This window comes from Heterocephalus glaber, unplaced genomic scaffold (genome assembly GCF_053883595.1).
Source record: "Heterocephalus glaber isolate CG9 unplaced genomic scaffold, H.glaber_assembly_v1.0 deba00001606, whole genome shotgun sequence".
In the NCBI taxonomy this organism is placed as follows: domain Eukaryota; kingdom Metazoa; phylum Chordata; class Mammalia; order Rodentia; family Bathyergidae; genus Heterocephalus; species Heterocephalus glaber.
Genome location: NW_028258377.1, coordinates 39,884,078 through 39,903,939, shown reverse-complemented (window position 1 = coordinate 39,903,939; position 19,862 = coordinate 39,884,078). Strand labels below are relative to the sequence as shown.

Genomic DNA, 19,862 nt, shown 5'->3' with positions numbered 1-19,862 from the left:
AATGAAACATAACACTGCTTTTTTAGAAAGACATTGGAGAGGAGTGATTCGAATGTTTTAACTGCATTACTAAGCGTAGAAGTCCAAAGACTGATATACTGAGACTGCCTGTCCACCCTGCGAAGGGCTGCCGTATTTCCTAGTAGGCACAGTCAGCTTTGGGATGTCGATAGCTTGCTTGGCTCTGGTGCGTCTCCCAAAGGCCCCTGTGTGACAGGCGAGGTCTCCCGGGAGCCCTTGGAGGGAGTGGAGCTTTAGGAGGTGGGCTGCTGTTGTTGGCGTCCCCGGCATAGAGACCCCTCAGAGGGGACTGTGGGAGTCCAGTTTCTTTCTTTCCTCTCTTCTCTTTGCTTCCCAACTGCCATTTACTTCCCCTCCTTGGGCTCCCAGCATTGCATACTGCTGCACAGCTGATCATAGATGGAGACCTCTAAAATTTGAACCAAAAGAAATCTTTTCTCAGGTATCTTGTTACACTAACGAAAAGCTGACTAGCACAGGTCTGGTAGATGGGTTTTTGCTGTATATTGTACCTCTGCAGTTCTTTAAATATTAACTGTAGAGGCAGTTAAATTTGTCTGTATATACAGGTATTTGAAAAACTAGAAAAGTTCTTGGCAAAACTGAGAGACAGATTTTGATTTTCAGCCATGTTATTTGTCCCCTTAACCACTTAGGAACTGTTGGTAAGCCGCTGTCCATATCATTTAGTATGAGTTCAGGATTAGAGTCCAGACTCTGAATTCTCTTGTTCCTTTGTCCATCATCATCCCAACCCCACTGTATCTTCTGTTTGCTTTATATTGTCTTGATGTCTGGGAGGGGAGATCCAGTCTGTTCCTTTTTTTGGTAGTGTTCTGGTCAATCTTAGTCTTTTACTTTTCCATACAGATTTTAAAAATATTTTGTCAGCTTTTCCAGAAGACCTTTTAGCATTTGGATTAGACTTGTGAGTCCCAGCCAGCTGTGGTGGTGCATGGGTTGTAATCCCAGCCTGAGGAAGGTGAGGCAGGGGGATCTTAAGTCTGAGGCCAGCCTGGGTAACTGAGGGAAGCACTGTCTCAAAATGAAAAATATAATGAGCTGGGGCTGTACAGGTAGCTCAGTGGAAGAGTGCTTGCATAGCATGCACAAGGCCCTCGGTTCAATCCTCAGTATCACAAAAAACATTTTCATAAAAGCTTTAACTTAAAATTTTTAAATATATTCAAATAGGCAATAGTACAATGAACCTTAGATACTTGTCTTTAAGCTTTGACCATTTCAGTTCTTATGTGTTCTTATCTCATCCCATCTGTTTTCCTCTCCTGTATTATCTTGACACCAAATCCAAATGATTGTATTATTTTACCCATAAATATTTCAGTATTTATCCCTAGAACATAAAGACTGAACATAACTACAATACTTATTTTGATACCAAAAATTCATAATTTAAAAAGACTTATTTGACATACAAAAATATATGATAGTAAATTGTTATGATACAGGTATCACTCGTGTTTGGAAAGGCCAGGACTCTAAGCCTCGTATGTGCTTTCTAGCTACATCCTTGCTCCAGCGCCTGGGGGAACTGCTCACCGGTTTTTATGGTAATCGCTTTCTTTTTCTGTTTTAAACTTTTAAGTATGTTGCTCTAGCCCACTGAAATGGGGTTGTAGTAGATAGCATCTTGCACTTTCTTCTTTAATTCCATGTGCGGTAGAGGTGGTGGAGCTCCCTTATGTTTTGTTGTATGGCTGCACCACAGCACAGCTCTTGTGAGAATCTGGGCTGTGACCGGTGGGAGGGGGAACAGCTGAACAGCGCTCCTCTGCGTTTGTGTGTAGCCCGGAGGCTGAGTGCAAGTCTCTGAGCTGTACACCTGCAAGGGCAGTGGCTGGCTCCAAAGACTAAGGACCTTTACCTTTTTACTTTTTTTATTTTTTGGTACCGGGGATCGAACTTGGGTCCTTGCGCCTTTGCAGCAGGCGACGAAACCACTGAGCTAGATCCCCAGCCCCAGACGTTCACCTTTATCAGGCAGGACCGAGTATTCTAAATTGGGTGTTATCATTTACATTCCTTCCAGCAGTGTGAGGGTTCCATTGTTGTATATCCTCACAGAATTAATATTTTCATACCTTTACATTGTTGTCATTTGGCATCTGTTTCAAGATTAGCCTTGTATTATCTTGCTTTTTAATTTGAGAGTGAACAGTAATACTGACTTACTTGCTGTTAGGTTATGAGCTTCAGGATTACACAAAAATTAGAGATTTTTTGAAATAAAATTTCCCAGATCAGCTTTTCCCCATTTTTGCTTATCAGCACATTCCATTCATAGTATAGCACAAAATCGGTCTGTTTGTCTTTTTTTTCCCCCCCTTTCCTTTTGAGACTGGGTGGGCTGGCCTTGAACTCACTGTGTAGCCCATGCTGGCCTCAAACTCCTGGCAATTTCCTGCCTCAGCCTCCCAAGTGCCAGGATTGCAGGGATGTGCTACCTTGCCTGGGAAGTGTGATTGGTTTTTAAAGAAACATTTAGATAAATTGAAGCAGTTTAACTGTAGATACTATAACATCTTCCATTTTTGTATTTAGTTTCAACTATGGTTAAACCTTTCTCCTGTTTTCTAGTAACTCTTATAGAAATAAATGCAGTAAATAGCCATCTGCCAGCCTATATACTAAATATTAGTAGGGCATAGTTTTTCCAGTGATGAAAAGTAAAAGTAGTAGTTGTATTTTCTCCCACGTCTCAGTAGAAAATTGTAAGGACCCCAAGTCCCATGTTGTAGACCAACAGTTGTGGGACATGGAATCTGTAGTCCTTTCAAATACGTGTGTAGGAAGGTAGGGCTGGAGTTCAGAAGTAGGACTGTATTATCTTTATTATGATAAAAGTGATAACTGTGGAAAGGAAAACTCAAGAACTTTTTGATGAACAAGAAGAAACTTTAAATAATTTTTAAAAACATATGGCACGTAAGCCCCCGAGTACAATTTTTTTTTCTGTCATGGTCTTTCCTTGTGTTTATAGTCTTCAGCTAGCAGGCGTGTTAGAGTCTCTGAGGCCTATTAACTGGCAGCTTTTAGGAATACTGAAGCATTCTTGAAAGATCTATTGTTTGCAAGTCATCTGACCACATCTAGGAGATTATTGTGCTTATCTAGAAAACAGGCCTTCAGTCACAAGCTCTGCCTTGTGTAGTGGTGTGAAGGTCTGCATCACATCATGAGGCCACGGATTCTCAGAATAGCTAAGATAGCTAAAATGCTTCTGTAACACTAATAGCATGAAATTATTTATTTTTCTCTTGGGTTTTTATAAACCTAGACACAAATTGCAAGAATGAAGAGGATTAAGCCGTTTTGTTTCATAGAGTTAGTGTGATTAGGCTCTGATTCTCACATGGCCTTGGTATATACAAATAGGAAAGGAACTCAGATTTTATTTTAAATCAGTCATAGGCAGGTATACTCTGGGAAATACACTGCTGAGGACTAGCAGTCCTCAGTGAAATACAGTGAAATACACTGTTTACGACTCGCTTTAGTGCTATGTCGCTAAAGACAAGTGAGGCTTTAAGTGACTGTCTAGGATTATAATAGGTTTTAAGTAATACTTTGGGACTGGTTTTACGATGTCTGTAGCAGATTGAACATCTTTAAAAGCACTTTTGAAAAAATCTGTTCATCTGCGAATATAAGCACTTTGTAAACCATTCTGTTTTTCATCCTCTGCTTTAAACTTACTTGTAACAAGTAAGAATTAGTGTAGATGAATTTTATTAGCACCTCGTATACAAGGGATTTTAGCTGAGGGCTCAGCTCTGCGAAGTACTGAGTGCTCTAAAGTTTGGCCCGGTGTCTTAGCATCTTTGTAGACAGTAAAATTCTGTTTTTTAGATATTTTTAGTAATTGTGTTTGATTTATTTTTATAGATTTAACTTCTAGTTCCTTGACAAGCTGTTTCTGGTTTTTCTTCATTGTTTTCTTTTTGGTGTTGCTGGGTAATTAACTCAGGGCCTTGTACCTGCTAGGCACATGCTCTACCAGGTACTCACACCTCAGTGGAAAGCCATTTCTTTCACTCATTTTCTTCTGTTTTAGCAGGTGCATTATCCTTTGTTTTGTTTTTATTTGTAATTTTTTTCATTTGTGAAATGAAATTTATGTACAGTCATAAATTTTTACCTCTTAAAGGATTCTAAGCAAACGTTTAGTCAAGTGTATATGTGCATACTTGGACTACACTTGCAAACTACTGTAGTACCATATTCAAAACTATATCAGTAAGTTAACTAGCAAAGTAAATTAAAACATAGATCCTTCTACATTTTGTTGTTTTTGCTTTTGAGACAAGGTCTCACTATGCAGTCCAGGCTGGTCCTAAACTTAATATATAGCCCAAGCTGTCTTTGCGCTCAGTAGTTCTCCTGCCTCAGCCTCCCACTATGCCTGGTTTCCTTTTGCGTTTAAGACCAGTTTTCTTTCTAGTGTATTTCAGTATACTCAAATGGAAATGAATACTCATACTGAATTTGCAGTTGAATTATGTGACTGTGCAAATATATACCATTAGTTTTGGTAAGTTCTGTTAAACCAGCACTATTGCGGTGTTTTGATCTACCTGGGTAGCATCTGGATGGTGTCTTTGCTGGGATCGTAACATACACAGTACTTGAGCATGTCTGTCATGTGCACATGCATGTAGTGTAGGTTGTTTTGATACTGAAAACTGTTAACTGTCAGTCCTGCATATAAGTAAATAGAATCTCCTTTGGATTAACGAAAAAATATTAAATGGTATTTTCTCACCTGCTTAAGGGCCCATAAAATTAGTAAGAAACATAATTTCCATCGTACTTAGCTGTGGGTAAATGACTTTATTTTTAGGACCTTCAAAGCATATTTTTTAAAAATCCCAACAAGTTCTTTAGGTTCTCTGTAGGTTTTAGAGTTATTATGTTACCGACTGGTGTGATTTCCAGTGCTGGTAGTTATTTACTGTTTGTCCCTGAGGGGATTAATCAAACCTCTACAGATGGAAACCTCACAGGACTCAGTATATCAAAGTGAGTAGTAGGGGCCAGGGATTTAGCTCAGTGGTTCTGCCACCTGCCTCGCAAGCGCAAGGACCCGAGTTCGATCCCCGGTACCAAAAAAAAACAAACCAAAAAACCCTAAAGTGGAGTAGTGGATTAAAATACATTAAATAAGGTAATTTATGTAAAATGCCCAACACATAGTGCCTGGCACACATATGTTATAGATTTTCAATTGCTAAGCTACAATTTCCTAGTACTCTCACTTTAAACTTTTTTTTTTTTTTTGCTTTGTTTTGGTTTCATCTCCATTGGTTATCTTCGAGTGCATCATATTTGAAATGCACAGGGCCATTATATCTGGCCTCCTACTATGAGTGCTTTGTTTTAATTTGGTTTGGTTGAATAAATACATTCTCTACCTTCTTGAAACTCCTTTTCACAAAACACTAAAGGGTTTTGAAAAACAAAAAGTATAGAAGGATAAAACTCACAAAGGAAAAGAAAATGGAAAGAAGAGGTAACTGTGGGTACGAGATTGTAGGAACCAGTTAAATGATAGAGTACGGAGTCAGAGAGTTCACTGGCTCTGCAGAAAAGACCTGCTGGTGTCTGGTGTGGGTTCTCCTAGGTCCCTGTCTAGTCAGCTCATTGTGGAACTCCGTTCAGTGTGTCTAACTTCATTTGGATAGCGCGTCATGCCAGACCTGAGGACAGGTAAAAGAAAATAGATTGTGTAGGGAGTAGAAAAGAGCTAGAAAACACAAAAACACGATAGACCACAGATGAATGTAATACTGCATCCACTGAATAAGAACATGGCCAAGGAGGAAAAGAGAGAAAAAACAAGAATTACTGCATCGGCCCATAAAAAACCATGAATTTCTTGGTTGAATGACCTGTTGAATTAAAACCGAAACGCCATACCACTTAGTGAAATTTCAGACTGCCTGGACTAGTCATTTAGCACAGCACGGATATTTATGGAGAATGTTGGAACAATTAACGATGGCTCCATAGAAAGTTGAGCAAACACACACAAAGGAACAATTCCAACATAAAACATAGTACCAGAAAAGTAATTATAACATATTTCTTGGCTCAGTGGAAAGCAATATTTGACTCCCAGCTCTGCTTTTAGTTGCCTGAGGGACCTTGGCAAATAATGTGGTCTCCGGAGGTCTGTGTTTCTTGTGCCTGCTGTAACAAGTGATCATAGCCGTGGTGGCTCAGAACAACACACGTTTGTTTTCTTACAGTTCTGAGGTGAGAAATCCAGTTGTACTGACTGACTGTATTGAAATAAACCCTCATAGAGCATCATATTATACCATTTATTCCACGTGTGGTATTCATGGTATTTTACCTGTCATTTACTGAGATCAGGCATCCCGTGTATCATACCCATGTGTGTACAGTACATACAGTAGAGAGCAGTCTCAGGTCTCCAGGGTGGCCAGCAGTGAAAGCTGCATTGCGGTATTAGTATTTGAAAATCTATTTTAGGGCACTCTACCTCCCTGCCTGCCTGCCTTCTACCTATTCTGTACTTCAGTTTTTATACTTGGATATGTGATTTAAACCAGATACTGACGTATAAATAGGACAAAAAGAACTCTTTGTTTATTTCAGGGTTCTTGCTGAGAGATGAGAACAGCAAACTCCTTGAGTTTCGCTTCAACATTTTTGTCCCTGAAAAGGGTCACACAGCCTTGCTTGGACATTCCTTTTAAAAGGAATTTGGGAGCCTCCTGCAAACTTCTCATTGTGTTAAAAGTTGCAGAATTTATACCAACTGGGACAAGGCTAATTTATCTAGTAAACTAGTAACTCTAAAGGGCAAAATACAGAAGGCCCCTGCACTTAGGACAGGACTGAGTTGTAACGCGTTGCCGGTCTCCTCCACCTGTGCGTAAATACTTCCTCTGTGAGGCGTCTTGCTTTGCTGCACACGGTCTTGGGCCATCTCGATGCCGAGTGACCTGTCTTACACACAGAGGTGGCTCTGTCACCTGAGGGCCTGTGCTGGTGTCCACGGTGAGCCAGCCCGAAGCCACAGAGGGAGTTATTTTTTTCTACAAAAAAGTCATTTTTTAAAAAAGTTTTGACCTAAATGTGAGGATTTAGAATGTAAAGTAGGAAAAAACAAAAAGAATGTAAAGTAGGCTACTCAGTTATCAGAGTTTTCTCAGTAGGTCACATGAGGGATGACGGAGTTGATATTTATTTCACTGTCTCCAGTCTGTGAGGTAGAAGTAGCCTCCTCTTCCTGGTAAAAAATACTTGATTTTAAACAGATTGAAAACCACATTGTTTAGTGGCTTGGTCATAGTCGGGTTTTGATAGAAGAATTATGCAACCTACTGACTTTATAGGTAATTAGAAGACACAAAAATTTAAAACTTCATTCCAGAAATACAACAGCTGAACAAACGGTAATGGCCAACAGACATCAAGTGAGAGTTTGTCAGAGACTTTCAGCTTGAAGGATTAAAACATGTATTGCAGTTGAAGTTGCTAGCAAATGGGTGCATGTATTGAAAATTCTTGAACTGCACCTAGCACATAATAAACAGACAAGTCCTACGGAATGTTAATATTTTAAAAAAAATACTCAGCTGTTAACCTTTTTGTTTCTAAACCACTGAATTGTCCATATCCCTTGGAATCTTGTTAGACATGCAGATTTCTGTCCATTCCGGACTGAGTGGATCTGTGATTCTGCTGCTCGAGCTCAGTAAGCAGTCTTTCAACAGCCAACCTTCAGGGATTCCTGTGTGCACTAAGGTTTACACACCACTGTTTGGGAGTTCGACCCAGGAGGCAGACTGAAAACTCCTCTCCAGAGACACTGCTTTGCTTGTTTTGTAATGAGGATTGGACCCAGGGCCCTAAAGCTGAGTTACAGCACCATCTGTCCCCCAACCCTTCATCATCTGGTTTGAGACAGGGTCTCGCTAAGTCACTGGATTGCGCAGGCTGGGCTGAGATTTGCAATCCTCCTGCCTCTGCGTCCCGGAGTGGTAGGATTACAAGTGTGCACCAGCATTTCTCATGCAGCAGAGAAAACTAAACCAGCAGATGCCTGGTGCAAGGGCCACTCCTGTTATCCCAGCTACTCAGGAAACTGAGGCAAGAGGATTGCAAGTGTGAGGCTGGCCTGGGCAGTTTAGCAAGACCGTGTCTCAAAATAAAAAAATAGATGAAAAATGCTGGGGATGTAGCTCACCGCTCCCTGTGACCCTCTCAAAAACCCTAGCAGGTAAGTGATTTTTATGCAGAAATACAAAATAAACCCCATTAGAATTGGCATTCATTTTGTAATGAGAAATATCTGTTTATAAATAAATTGGATAAGATTTGTGGAGAACTAAGCTGACATATCTTTTCTTTCTTTTTGGTACCGGCGATTAAACTCAGGACCTTGTGCTTTCGAGGCAGACGGCACCACTGAGCTAAACCCCCGGCCCCTGCGCTGACATTTCTTTAAAAGCCTTTTTATTCAACAGCCATCTGTTTCTTGTGTGAGGCATAGCCCCCATCATAGAACTCTTGGTCATGTGGGAAATCAAACTGTAAACGGGTACGTTGTTGTAATACAATGCTGTAAATGCTATAATTGAGATATAACTTGGGACTGAGTGCTCAGGCCCGGGAATGTCCCACAGCCTCCACTCAGATTAGGGTTGACCTGGGTCTTAAAGTTGAAGAGACCATTGCCCGGTGGGAGAGAGGACCGTGAGGGGGCTCATGGAGTTTGGTGACAGCACTGCCATGGGAGATAACATCTCTCTTGTGTAAATGAAGAAAGAAAAAGGAAGAAAATGGTCATCCATTTTTATCTCATCGTGGCTTTTGTTAGTCTTTTGTCATAGGAACTGGATGGATAACTGGAGCAACTTGACAGCTCATGCACATTGGGAGTCATCATTGGTGGAACTGATAGAAAAAAGACAGCATTTGTTTTAGCAATGCCTGGTGCCTTCATCATACTGTCAGTATTTTAAAAAGCTAATTTGTTTCAGAGGCTCCCAAAGGTTGGTTGGTTGGTTTGTTTATTTATTAGGTTTTCTGAGACATGGTCTCGCTATGTAGTTCAGACTTCCCTCTAACTTAGGGCAGTCCTCCTGCCTCAGCCTCCTGAGTGCTGGGATTACAGGCATGCCCCATCACAGCTGGCCCGAAGTTTTTATTTTTGTGCTCTCAACACTTATGGGCTTTTTTTTTTTAACACTGCCCTTAGGCCAAGAGAAAAATTGCAGATTTAACAGCTAATCTGGTCCAAATGGCTTAATGACTTAATTCTTGTCTTAATGCTTGTGCCTCTTACACACCGTGCAGCTTCTCAAACCGTGGCGTGGCATCGGATCAGACTGGCGCCCTTTCCTGTTCTGTGCTGACATTTGCAGTGTTTTTCCCCATGGCAACCATGAGAAACTCCGCTTCAGAGAGACAGTGCCATTAGGAAAGCAGTGTGCTCTGATCTCCACACTGAGTTAGCGCAAGCTTGTGGTTCACAGCTGCACGGATGGAAGCATAGTGTGGTCAGTTTGGACACATACCTGTGAAACCACCACGCCACTCAAGATGGTGTGTGCATTCGTCACCCTGTCCTTCAGGCGTCTTCCTCAGCCCTGTCCCTTTCCCCTTCCCCATGTGACCTCTGCTGCTTTGTGACCCATGTAGTATGTGCCTTTTAAAAATGTGGTTTCTTTCAACATGTTCTGAGGTTCATTTGTGTTTAGCATGTATCAGTAGTTCGTTTATTGATTGATTGAGGTATGGGGGATCAAACTCAGGACCTTGTGCTTGTGAGGTAGGCGTGGTGCCACTGAGCTAAATTCCTGGCCCTTTCAATCGTTCTTTTATTGCAGAGCAAGAACTCTTTGAGATAATCAGAGGTTATTATTACCATACTCTAAAATAAATCTGAAATAATTCCTTATTCATCTAACACCCAGTCAGTTACTAAGTTGCCCCTTGCCCGTAAATGTATTTTAGGGTTGGTTTGTCAAATCAGGATGTGTAAAAGATTTAACACGGTAGAAAATGCTTTGAAAAATCACCTTTTATTTCTTGTCCTCCTCCTGTTTACTCTCAATTACTTGGTCATTATCTTAGGTAATGATCTTATTGTGATTATGCAAAAAGATGGGAAGAAACATTTTTTGGCCTAATCTCCCGTACCCTGATAGAGCTCTTCATGTTTGTGTACTGCTAGTTCGTGACCTTATGCAGAATAAAAGTATTTTAAATATGGTTAGAATGAACTCAGGCGGCTAGCAGTCTTAGGAAAGCCCTCTCTAAAGAATGAAGTGTTTCCAGAGACACGGGCCGCGCGATCACACAGCAGAGGGCGTGTTCACACGTTTCCTGTTTTTCTCTGCAGAGACCTGACTCTGGAATTCCCCATTGCCTACGATTTACATCTTGTGTCTATCTTGAGCCCTGATACTACAGGCCAGAAAAGCTATCGATCCTTCAGTGTCTATACTGTCCCTGAAAAAGTGTTTTCTTTTGTTTGTTGTTTTTTGAAACCAGGTCAGTGTAGCCCAGGCTGGCCTTGAACTCATGAATCTCCGGCCTCAGGCACCAGCGTGGCCAGGATCACAGGTGTGTACCCAACACCAGCGGCGGCGAGCCCGTGGCTTGCGAGCCAAGCGCGCAGAGGGGCCCTGCGCATGCTCGAAAGCAGCAGCGGCGCCCGGCGATGACGCCACGAGCCGCGATTCCTCGGCCGCGACCAGTGTTTGCTTTGGGGAGGTGGGTCCAGTGCTCGGGTTTAATCGCAGTGTTAACGTTTTGCGGCAAATAAGTGGGTTTTGGGCTGCAGTTTGGGCACTTGTCTCCAAAAGATTCGCCATCACTGCCCTAGGCCCAGCTAAATGCTGTTGATTTTATACACTGAACACCCCTTAGTCTACTTTCCATTTTTCAGCTGTTAGTTGAATTTGAGTTATCCCTTTTCATTACGACTGCCTTAACTTCTCCTTTCGGGTTTCTCCAATCTGTGTTCTGTCTTTAGCTATCATGGAGTGGCCTTTTAAGCCCTTCAGATTATTTTCCATTGTTCTTGGGAAGATTCATGTCCTTACATTGTATACAGACCCGGTGTGATCTCGTTTGTGTGTAATTCACCGTTTTCATCTTAGCTCCTTCTGCCCGTCCCGGGTCCTAGCAGCACAGTGTACTACTCTCCACTTTTGGACGGGTATGCTCTTTCCATGCATAGGGAAAGAGGACCTGAAAGGGTTTACTTTCGTGTCTCAAAGATGAGATTAGGTGGCACCTCTCCGTCATGGTCTACTCCCAACTCAGCACTACCGTAAATTCTGGTAGAAAAATATTCACTATTTTCAGTTTTACTACCTAGTAACAGACATTATGATAGAAGTAAGCTGAAGTCTTCTGTGAAGTCTTGCGTTTCAGTGTGAGAGTTGTTTCTGGAACCTGTTTCCTCAGTGTGCTGGAGCGGGCCGTGGCCTGAGCACACTGTGGTGACTGCTGTCCCCATGGCTGTCCTGCAGTAATGCAGGTGGAACAAATCCCCTAGTTGGGGGTGGAGGGAGCAGTCTTCTGCCAAGCTCTAGACACAGCCTTCCGGAGGAAGTGGTGCAGATCCAGATCTGTTAGAAGTTGCTTCCGTGGGTTCCCAGGGTAGGGGATAGCAGTGGCTCAGTGGCCCGGAAGTAGTTCTGATCTCCGGCCGACTGCAGTTCCTGCTGGAGGAGGTCCTCCCCCCCTCCCCCCCAGCTGATGAGCCACTCCCCCAAGAGTGTGGCTGGCGAGGCTTTGGAAGGAGTCTGCGGTCCTGCAGTTGTCGCTGACGCACGGACCTTAACTGCTGTGCTTTGCTCCAGCCGGAGAGGCCTCTTCCCTGCTCAGAGCAGGAGTGCCCCCGAAGCTCACCTCTACCCTTTGATCAGGGGCTTACTGGAGGAAAAAACTTATTTGTCCTGCCCAGGTGCTGGGAGAATTGATGTCCTCTGATGGTGAAGATAAACTGAGGTGTGCCTGGACAAACAGCTTCCTATCGAGGCCGATTTAATGGAAATGTAGCAGTACATTGTCAAGAAAAAAGGCCCCTAAAACTGTTAGCATCTTCTTTTGCTGCTTTAACCGTTAAAAAGAGAAGTTAGCATTATCTCATAAGGCACATGTAGGAAATTACATGCTTTATGATCCCAAACCAGAACAGTTTCAGCTCAGTGGTGGTGCACGCCTGTAACCCCAGCACTTAGGAGGCTGAGGCCGGAGGATTGCCACAAGTTCAAGGGCAGACCTGGGCTACATAGTGAGTTCAAGGCAAACCTAAACTACTTAGTGACACTCTGTCTCAAAAACAAAAAACAAAGCAAAGCAGCAACAACAACAAAAAACCAAAAACAGTTCAAAGAAAAGTGTACTGAGTGGAGTGGGTAGAAAGAGATGAAACCCAAATTTGGGAAACAGTGGAGGAGAAGACAGAGTGCGTTGGTGATGGGACTTGCAGATCAAAGGGTCTGTGGGTGAGGTGAGGGGCCGGAAGTCTGGGAGTGAGAGGACCTGAAGCAGCACTGTGCGAGAAAGTAGCAGGAAACCAGGTTCCATGCTAGGACATAGAGCGAAACTTGAAAACCAGACAAAGAGTCTGGACCGCCTCTTGGCTTTCTGCTGCCATTTCTACCTGAAGCTTGTGTATGACCCTATGGAGCAGGGTCCCAGAAGACACATTACATTTTTTACCAGCAGTTAACTAAATCTGGAGAAAGAGTATTTTGTTCCGTAGTGTGTAACATTAATTATATATATTAACATTAGTCTCTAAGACTATAGTTTGTATATAGTCAAGTATTTTTTAATTTTTATTTTTTATTAGCATATGTTTGCAGTACATGGATTACATTCCTCTTGGGGAGTTGGTACATGCATTTCTTTGTTCATCCCCTTCCCTTTCCAGCTATTGGTCCTCTTCCCTTGTGCAAAAGCTCTGTCTCCCTATTTCCTATTAGCTATCTTATACTTCGGCTTTCTCATGTAAGAGAAACCATGTGATATTTAAGCTTGTGTATCTGATTCATTTCACTGACATTATGGTCTCAAGGTGCCTCCATTTTCCTACAGATGACTCATTTATCCTTAGTACTCCTTTGTGTATAAATGCCACACTTTCTTTTTCCATTCATCTGTTGATGGACATACAGGCTGCTTCCAAGCCTTGGCTATTATGTTGTACTGCCATAAACATTGGTATGGGTGTACTGTATGACTATAATAATGTTGCCTTTAACTCTTTTGGGAGTATGCCTAGAAGGGGAATAGCTGCCTCAATGGAATTATTTTTAGTTTTTTGAGGAGTCTCCATTCCGATTTCCATAATGGTTGTGTTAGCTTACGTTTCCACCTACAAGGTATAGGGGTTCCTTTTTCTCCCACAGCCTCTTCAGCATTCATTATTATTTAATTTCTTGATGGTAGCTATTCTTTCTGTAGTAAGATGGAATCTCAGTGTTGTTTTAATTTGCATTTTTTTCTAATGGCCAAAGATACTGAATATGTTTTCATGACTTCTTCTGAGAAGTGTCATCCATTTCAGTTGCCCATTGTTTTCATTGGGTCTTTTATTTGGGGGGGGGTCTAATTTTTGAGTTCCTTATATATCTTAAATATTACTCTGTCCGAGGAATAGCTGGCAGAGGTTTTTTTCACTTCGTATCTTCACTGTCTTGGTTGTTTCCTTTGCTGTGCAGAATCTTTAATTTGATATAAAACTGTGGATTCTTGATGTTATTTCTTGTGCAGCTGGGGTTCTATTCAGAAGTACTTGCCTATGCCTCTGTCTTCCAAGAGTTTTATCTATTTTATCTTCTAGCAAAAAATATTTCTGTTTTAACACTTTTTTTTTTGGTACTGGGAATCGAACTCAGAACCTCGGGCTTGTGAGGCAGGCGGAGTGCCACTGAGCCAGATCCCCAGCCCAACATTTTTGCTTTGCTTTTAACAGGTTCCCACTGGCTTGAACCACTGGTGGCACATGCATGACTGTACCATCAGGCTGGTTGTACCACTGGGGGTTCAAGCCACCTGGCAGCCAGACATGAATTACTGTCCCATCATGAATCTGTTTTGATTTTAGTTTATTATATTGTGAGAAATACGGGCCTAGATTCATGCCCTGAATATGGACAGCTGGTTTTTCCCAGCACCATTTGTTAAAGAAGCTATCTTTCCCCCAGCGTGTGTTAAAGATAGCCGAATGTGCCTGGGATTGCTTCTGGATGCTGGGTTTGTGTTTTTTGGATCCTGTATTCTGTTCCCCTGATCCACATGTTTCTATGCCAGTACCATGCTCTTTTTTTTTTTTTTTTATCACTGTAGCTTTGTAATACAACTTGAAGTTCAGGTTTGCTTTTGCTATTCTGGATCTCTTACAGTTTTATATAAATTTTAGAATTGTTTTGTCAAGTACTATGAGGAATGTTATTGGTATTTTGATTGAGACCAAATTAAATCCGTACATCAGTTTTGAGATGATGGCTATTTTGACAATATTGGCTCTAGATCTATCCAGAAATGGGACATCTTTTCATTTTTGGAGTCCTCTTCAGGTCCTTTTTCAGAGTACTGTAGTGTTTGTTCTAGATGTCTTTTACTTCCTTGGTTACGTTCATTCTTAAGTACAGTACCGTCTCAGTTCATGAATGCTTCTGTTTGTAAACAGAAGCATTCACGTATGGTTTGCATACAAAACCCCCCTCGCCAAAATTTTGCTTCCGTTCGCAAACTCTGCATCAGATGACAAACATGACCACAGCCATCTTCCTAAAAATCGTAAACAAATTAAGTTCATAAACCGAGATACCACTGTATTTAATTTTTCTTGATGCTATTGTGAATGATACTGATTTTCTAACTTCTCTCAGCGGGTTCATTATTGGTGTACAGACACACTATTGATTTTTATGTGCTGATTTTGTGTCTTGCTGTACTACTCAATTTGGATATCAATCCTCAGAGTCTTTTGGTAGAAATTTTTTGGATCTTCTATGTAGAGGATCATGTCATCATAAATAGTGATAATTTGACTGCTTCCTTTCCTGTTTATATCCCTTTTGTTTATTTTTCTTGCTGGATTGCTCTGGCTAATGTTTCAAGTACCATATTGAACAGGAGTGGTGATAGTGTTTATTCTTGTCTTGTTCTTGATTTTAGAGGGAAAGTATCACTTTTCTCCCATTCAATACAATATTGGCAATAAGTTTATTATATATGATTTTTATCAATTTGAGGAAAGGTCCTTCGGTACTGGTTTTCTTCAGGGCTTTTAATATGAATGGATGATGCATTTTGTTAGCTTTTTTCTGAGTCACTTGAGGTGATCCTGTGATTTTTGCCTTAGCTTCTGTTTATGTGGTATATTTATCCATTTGTTTATGTGAAACCATCCTTAATCCCTGGGGCAAAACCTGCTTGCTCATGATACATGATCTTTTTGATGATTTGTTGCATTCTGTTGCCAGAAACATGTGGCAGATTTTTGTGTCTGTGTTCATTAAAGAGATTGGCCTGTAGTTGTCCTTTTCAGTTAGGTGCTTGTCTGGTTTTAAAAAGAGGGTACTTACTTCTGTGTTCCAGGAATGACTTTGGGGAGTACTTCTCCTTTTTCAGTTTCATTGAAGAGTTTGAGGAGAATTGGTGTTAATCCTCCTTGGTGTCCTTGTAGAATTCAGCGGTGAATCCATCAGGTCCAGGGCTTTTCTTAGTTGGTGGGTTTTTTATTACTGCTTCAGTTTCATTGCCCATTATTGGGTTATTCAATGTTTTTATATTTTCTTGGTTCAGTCTTGGTAATTCATTTGTATATAGGAATCTGTTTTTTCTGAATTCTACAGTTTATTAGAGTACAGATTTTTGGGGGGGGTGGGGTACTGGGGATCAAACTCGGGTCATTGCGCCTGTGAGGCACCGGGTGGAACCACTGAGCTAAATCCCCGGCCCTAGAGTACAGATGTTTGAAGTACAATCTTCTGGACTTTGGTGGTATTTATTGTGATTTTTGGCTTTTTTATTTATAATTGCATTGATTTGAGTCCTTTTTTTTGGTCAGATTGGGCTTGTCTGTTTTGTTTATGTCAGAGAACCAGCTCTTTGATTAATTGAATTTTGGGGATTTTTTTTGGGTCTCAATTTCATTAATTTCTTCTGATCTTTATAATTATCTTCCTTGTACTACCTTTGGTTTTGGATTGTCCTTGTATTTTGGGGAATAGGAGGTGCATTGCTAGGTTATTTATTTGGGCTTGATCTGTTCTTCTGCTGTGGGCATTCACAGTTATAAATTTCCCTCTTAACACTTTCATTGTATCCTATAGGATTTAGTATGTGGTACTGGAATTATCATTTGATTCTAGGTACTAATCAAGAATGTATTATTCGGGCCGGGGATTTAGCCCAGTGGTTCTATCGCCTGCCTCGCAAGTGCAAGGACCCAAGTTTGATCCCCGGTACCAAAAAAAAAAAAAAAAAAAAGAATGTATTATTTAATCACCATATATTTGCATAATTTGTATGGTTTCCATTGCCATTGATTGCTACTTTCATTGTGGTGTAATCTGGTAATATACATGGGATAATTTTGATTCTTTTGCATTTAAGCATGCATTTTGGAGAAAGTTCCATATGCTGGTGGAACACCAGTGATATCTGTATAGTCCATTTGTTCATTAAAGTTTGGTTCAAGTCTGATATTTCTTTTTCTTTCTTTTTTTTGGGGGGTCTAGTTGATCTATTTGTGACAGTGGGGTATTGAGGTCCCCTGCTATACATGTGTTGATGATTATCTGGTCTTTGTTTTTTTTTTTTTTGGTACTGGAGATCGAACTCGGGTCCTTGTGCCCGCACAGCAGGCAGTGAAACCACTGAGGTAAATCCCCGGCCCTTTATCTGCTCTTTTATGCCCAATAGCTTTTGTTTTATGAAGTTGGGTGTGCGGGTGTTGAGTGCATATGTTTATAATTGTTATCTCCTCCTGTTAAATTGTTCCCTTAACTAATATGTAGTGACTTTCTTTGCTTCTTCTGATCAATTTTGGCTTGAAACCCACTGTGTCTGAAAATAGGATAACTACTGCTTGTTTTTGGGTTTTCATTGCATGGAATATTGTTTTCCATTCTTTGAGCTTTAGTCTATGAATTTATTTTTTGATTAAATCTTTTTCTTGTATATAGCAATAGTATATCATTGGGTTCCCCCCAGCCCTAGGGTTTTGGTTTTTTTTTTTATTGAACCTGGCAATCTATGTCTGTTTAATGGGAAGTTGAGACCATTCACATTAAGAACTATTCCTGAACAGCAATAACTTCTCCCTTTCATTGCATTACTGTATTTTCCTGTTGCCCAGGTGATCCCCCCCCACCAACTGGACCCTACCTTGTGTGTATTCATTTCATTAGACTTTTTGGACATTTTTGGCTTGTTTCTTTGTCAGATAACGTTGATTCTTTGGAGAGCTAGCTTAGTGCTCATTAATATTAGTCTGGGTTGGAAGTTGTTTTTTTTAGGACTTGAAAGATTTTACTCTGTGTTGAGAAGTCTGCTGTAACCCTTAATGGCTTTACCTTTATAAGTGATTCATCACTTTTTCTGTAACAGCTTTTAAGAGTCCGTCTTTGTGTTGGACTTCTGGGGTTTTGACTGTGACGTCATGGAGAAGTTCTTTTCCGGTTGTGACTATTTGGGGTTCTATATGCCTCACTTATCTGTATGTTAAATTGTTTCCCCGTGTGTTGAAAATTTTATGCTATTATTTCCGTAAGTAGGTTTTTTAATGCCATTTGTGCTGTCTTGTGATTTTTCACTAAATTCCACTTGATCTTAGGCGGCTTTGCGTCATCTAGCAGCTGTTGGATCCATTTTCCATGTTCTCTTGTTGGTTTTAAGCTCTCTGAGTATCCGTGGTAACCTGGAACAGTCCTACCTTCCAGGTCTGACACTCTGTCCTCACACTGGTCGGTTCTGCTGCCCATACTTAAAATAGAATTTTTTAGGTCTGAGATTTCTGTTTGGTCCCTTTTCATGGACTCTCATTCTTTGCCAAACTGATCTTTCGTGTTTTGTATCATTTTGTTTAGCTCAGCTAGCTTTTTATTAGTGTCTTTTGTAAGCTCACTGATCATTTTATTTATGAAGTTCATTATCTGTTATATCATCATTGAGCTCAGTGAGCACCTTATTGCTCTGGGACTTTTTTTTTATCATTTTGTATAATTCAGGTGTTTGACTTTTGATTTCCTCCACATTGATGCCCCGTGGATCAGCTTTGGGAGTGGGTAGGAGTCTTTTGGAGCCATTTTGTTGCCTTGTCTTCTCATGTTTCAATTGGTGGAGGGTTGGATTTATGGGTTAATTATAGCGGAGTCTTGCTAGTATGGAGACCTGTTTCATTAGTATCTGGTTTTCAGTGATGCACTTTGGGCATAGCTAACTTAGGTACAGGTCTTTGCCTCTGTCCCACAATCGGACCACCCCCGTTAACACATACATGATGGGGCCATAATTTGTGTGTCTCACTGCTGAGCAGCTCTGATTTGAATTCCATCATGTGATGTTAAATAACTAACCACCAGTGGTTCAAGCTGCCCATTGGGATGGTCATTCTTGTACCACCAAGTGGTTCAGGCTGACAGGAATGTGTTAATTTGGAGGGGTGGATGCAGTATAATTGGCCCAGCATCCAGTTCTTCAGGGATGGACTGCAGTGTTGTTAATGACACAAAGGCAGTCCAGGTACTGGCATATAGAGGAAGCCAATTAATAGCAGCAAGTGTGCCACCTTGGCAGTGGCAGCAAAATCAGCAGCAGTAAGAGTGTCAAAGAGAAACTGGATATTGACATATTGTCTTATTCACTTTTCTCATTGCTGAGACGAAATACTTGACACCCACAAATTAAAGGAGAAAGGTTTATTTCAGCTCACAAGCTCCCAGTTTGTAGAAGTTTCAGTCCATAGTCAGCTGGCTCCAAGGCAGGGTGGCTTTGACAGAGGGGCACGGCACAGGAGAAACAGTCTGTGGCAGAGCAGGCAGGAGACAGCAAGCTTGCCTGCCTTCTTTTCCCCTTATATTCCATTCAGGCTATAAGCCTGTTGATTTGTGCCACCCACAGCCAGGGTAGGGCTTCCTCTTACCCACATCCGGGATAATGCCAAACCAATCAGTGGGCAGATCCAGTTATCACACCTTAATTGATATTCATACACCCTAGACCCAGCCACCTCAGAAGAGGCCCCTCTATGAGTGCATGAGGCTTTGGGAGGACATCTAGATAGAAGCCATGACGCATCATCAGAACCAATAATGTACCATCCCAACCATAGAAAAGTGTTCCATGATGATAGTATAAACACTTAGACAAAGCAAATATGGACGTAAATATCTACTAAATGCAACAACCATACCTCCACTAACAGTAGAAAAGAATTCAACAGTACTAGCATAGAATTAGCTTATGATTAAGAAATCTTAATGGTTATACTAGTGAAAATGGAGGGGTGGTGGGAGTTGGGAGTATAGAAAAAGTAAAACTTAAAAAATAAAGAAAGCAAAGACAGAGAGAAAAGTGAAATAAAAGATCCCATTAAGGGGCCAGGGATTTAGCTCAGTGGTTTTGGCGCCTGCTGTGCAAGTTGCAAGGACCTGAGTTCAATCCCCGGGACCAAAAAAAAATATAGATCCCCTTAAGGAGTAAAATAGAATTAGAGTAACAGAAAAGAACAATCAAGAAAAAAATCAAAATTAAAAAAAAGAACAAGAAACAAAAATTCGAAGGAAAAATGTCAGCTCCCAAAAATTCAA

The 19,862-nt window shown here is 41.1% G+C and overlaps 1 protein-coding gene across 2 annotated transcripts in view; it reads left to right on the top strand.

Moving 5' to 3' along the window:
• Positions 1 to 19,862, top strand: part of Cdc42se2 (CDC42 small effector 2) — a 38,197-nt gene that overhangs the window by 6,962 nt on the left and 11,373 nt on the right. The window contains exon 2 of one of the 2 annotated variants that reach the window (XM_087194604.1): positions 10,573 to 10,644. The exons of the other annotated variant lie outside the window; for it this stretch is intronic. Coding sequence (XP_087050730.1) covers positions 10,573 to 10,644 — 72 coding nt within the window. The remainder of the gene's footprint in view (positions 1 to 10,572; positions 10,645 to 19,862) is intronic. 2 annotated transcript variants of the gene reach the window in all.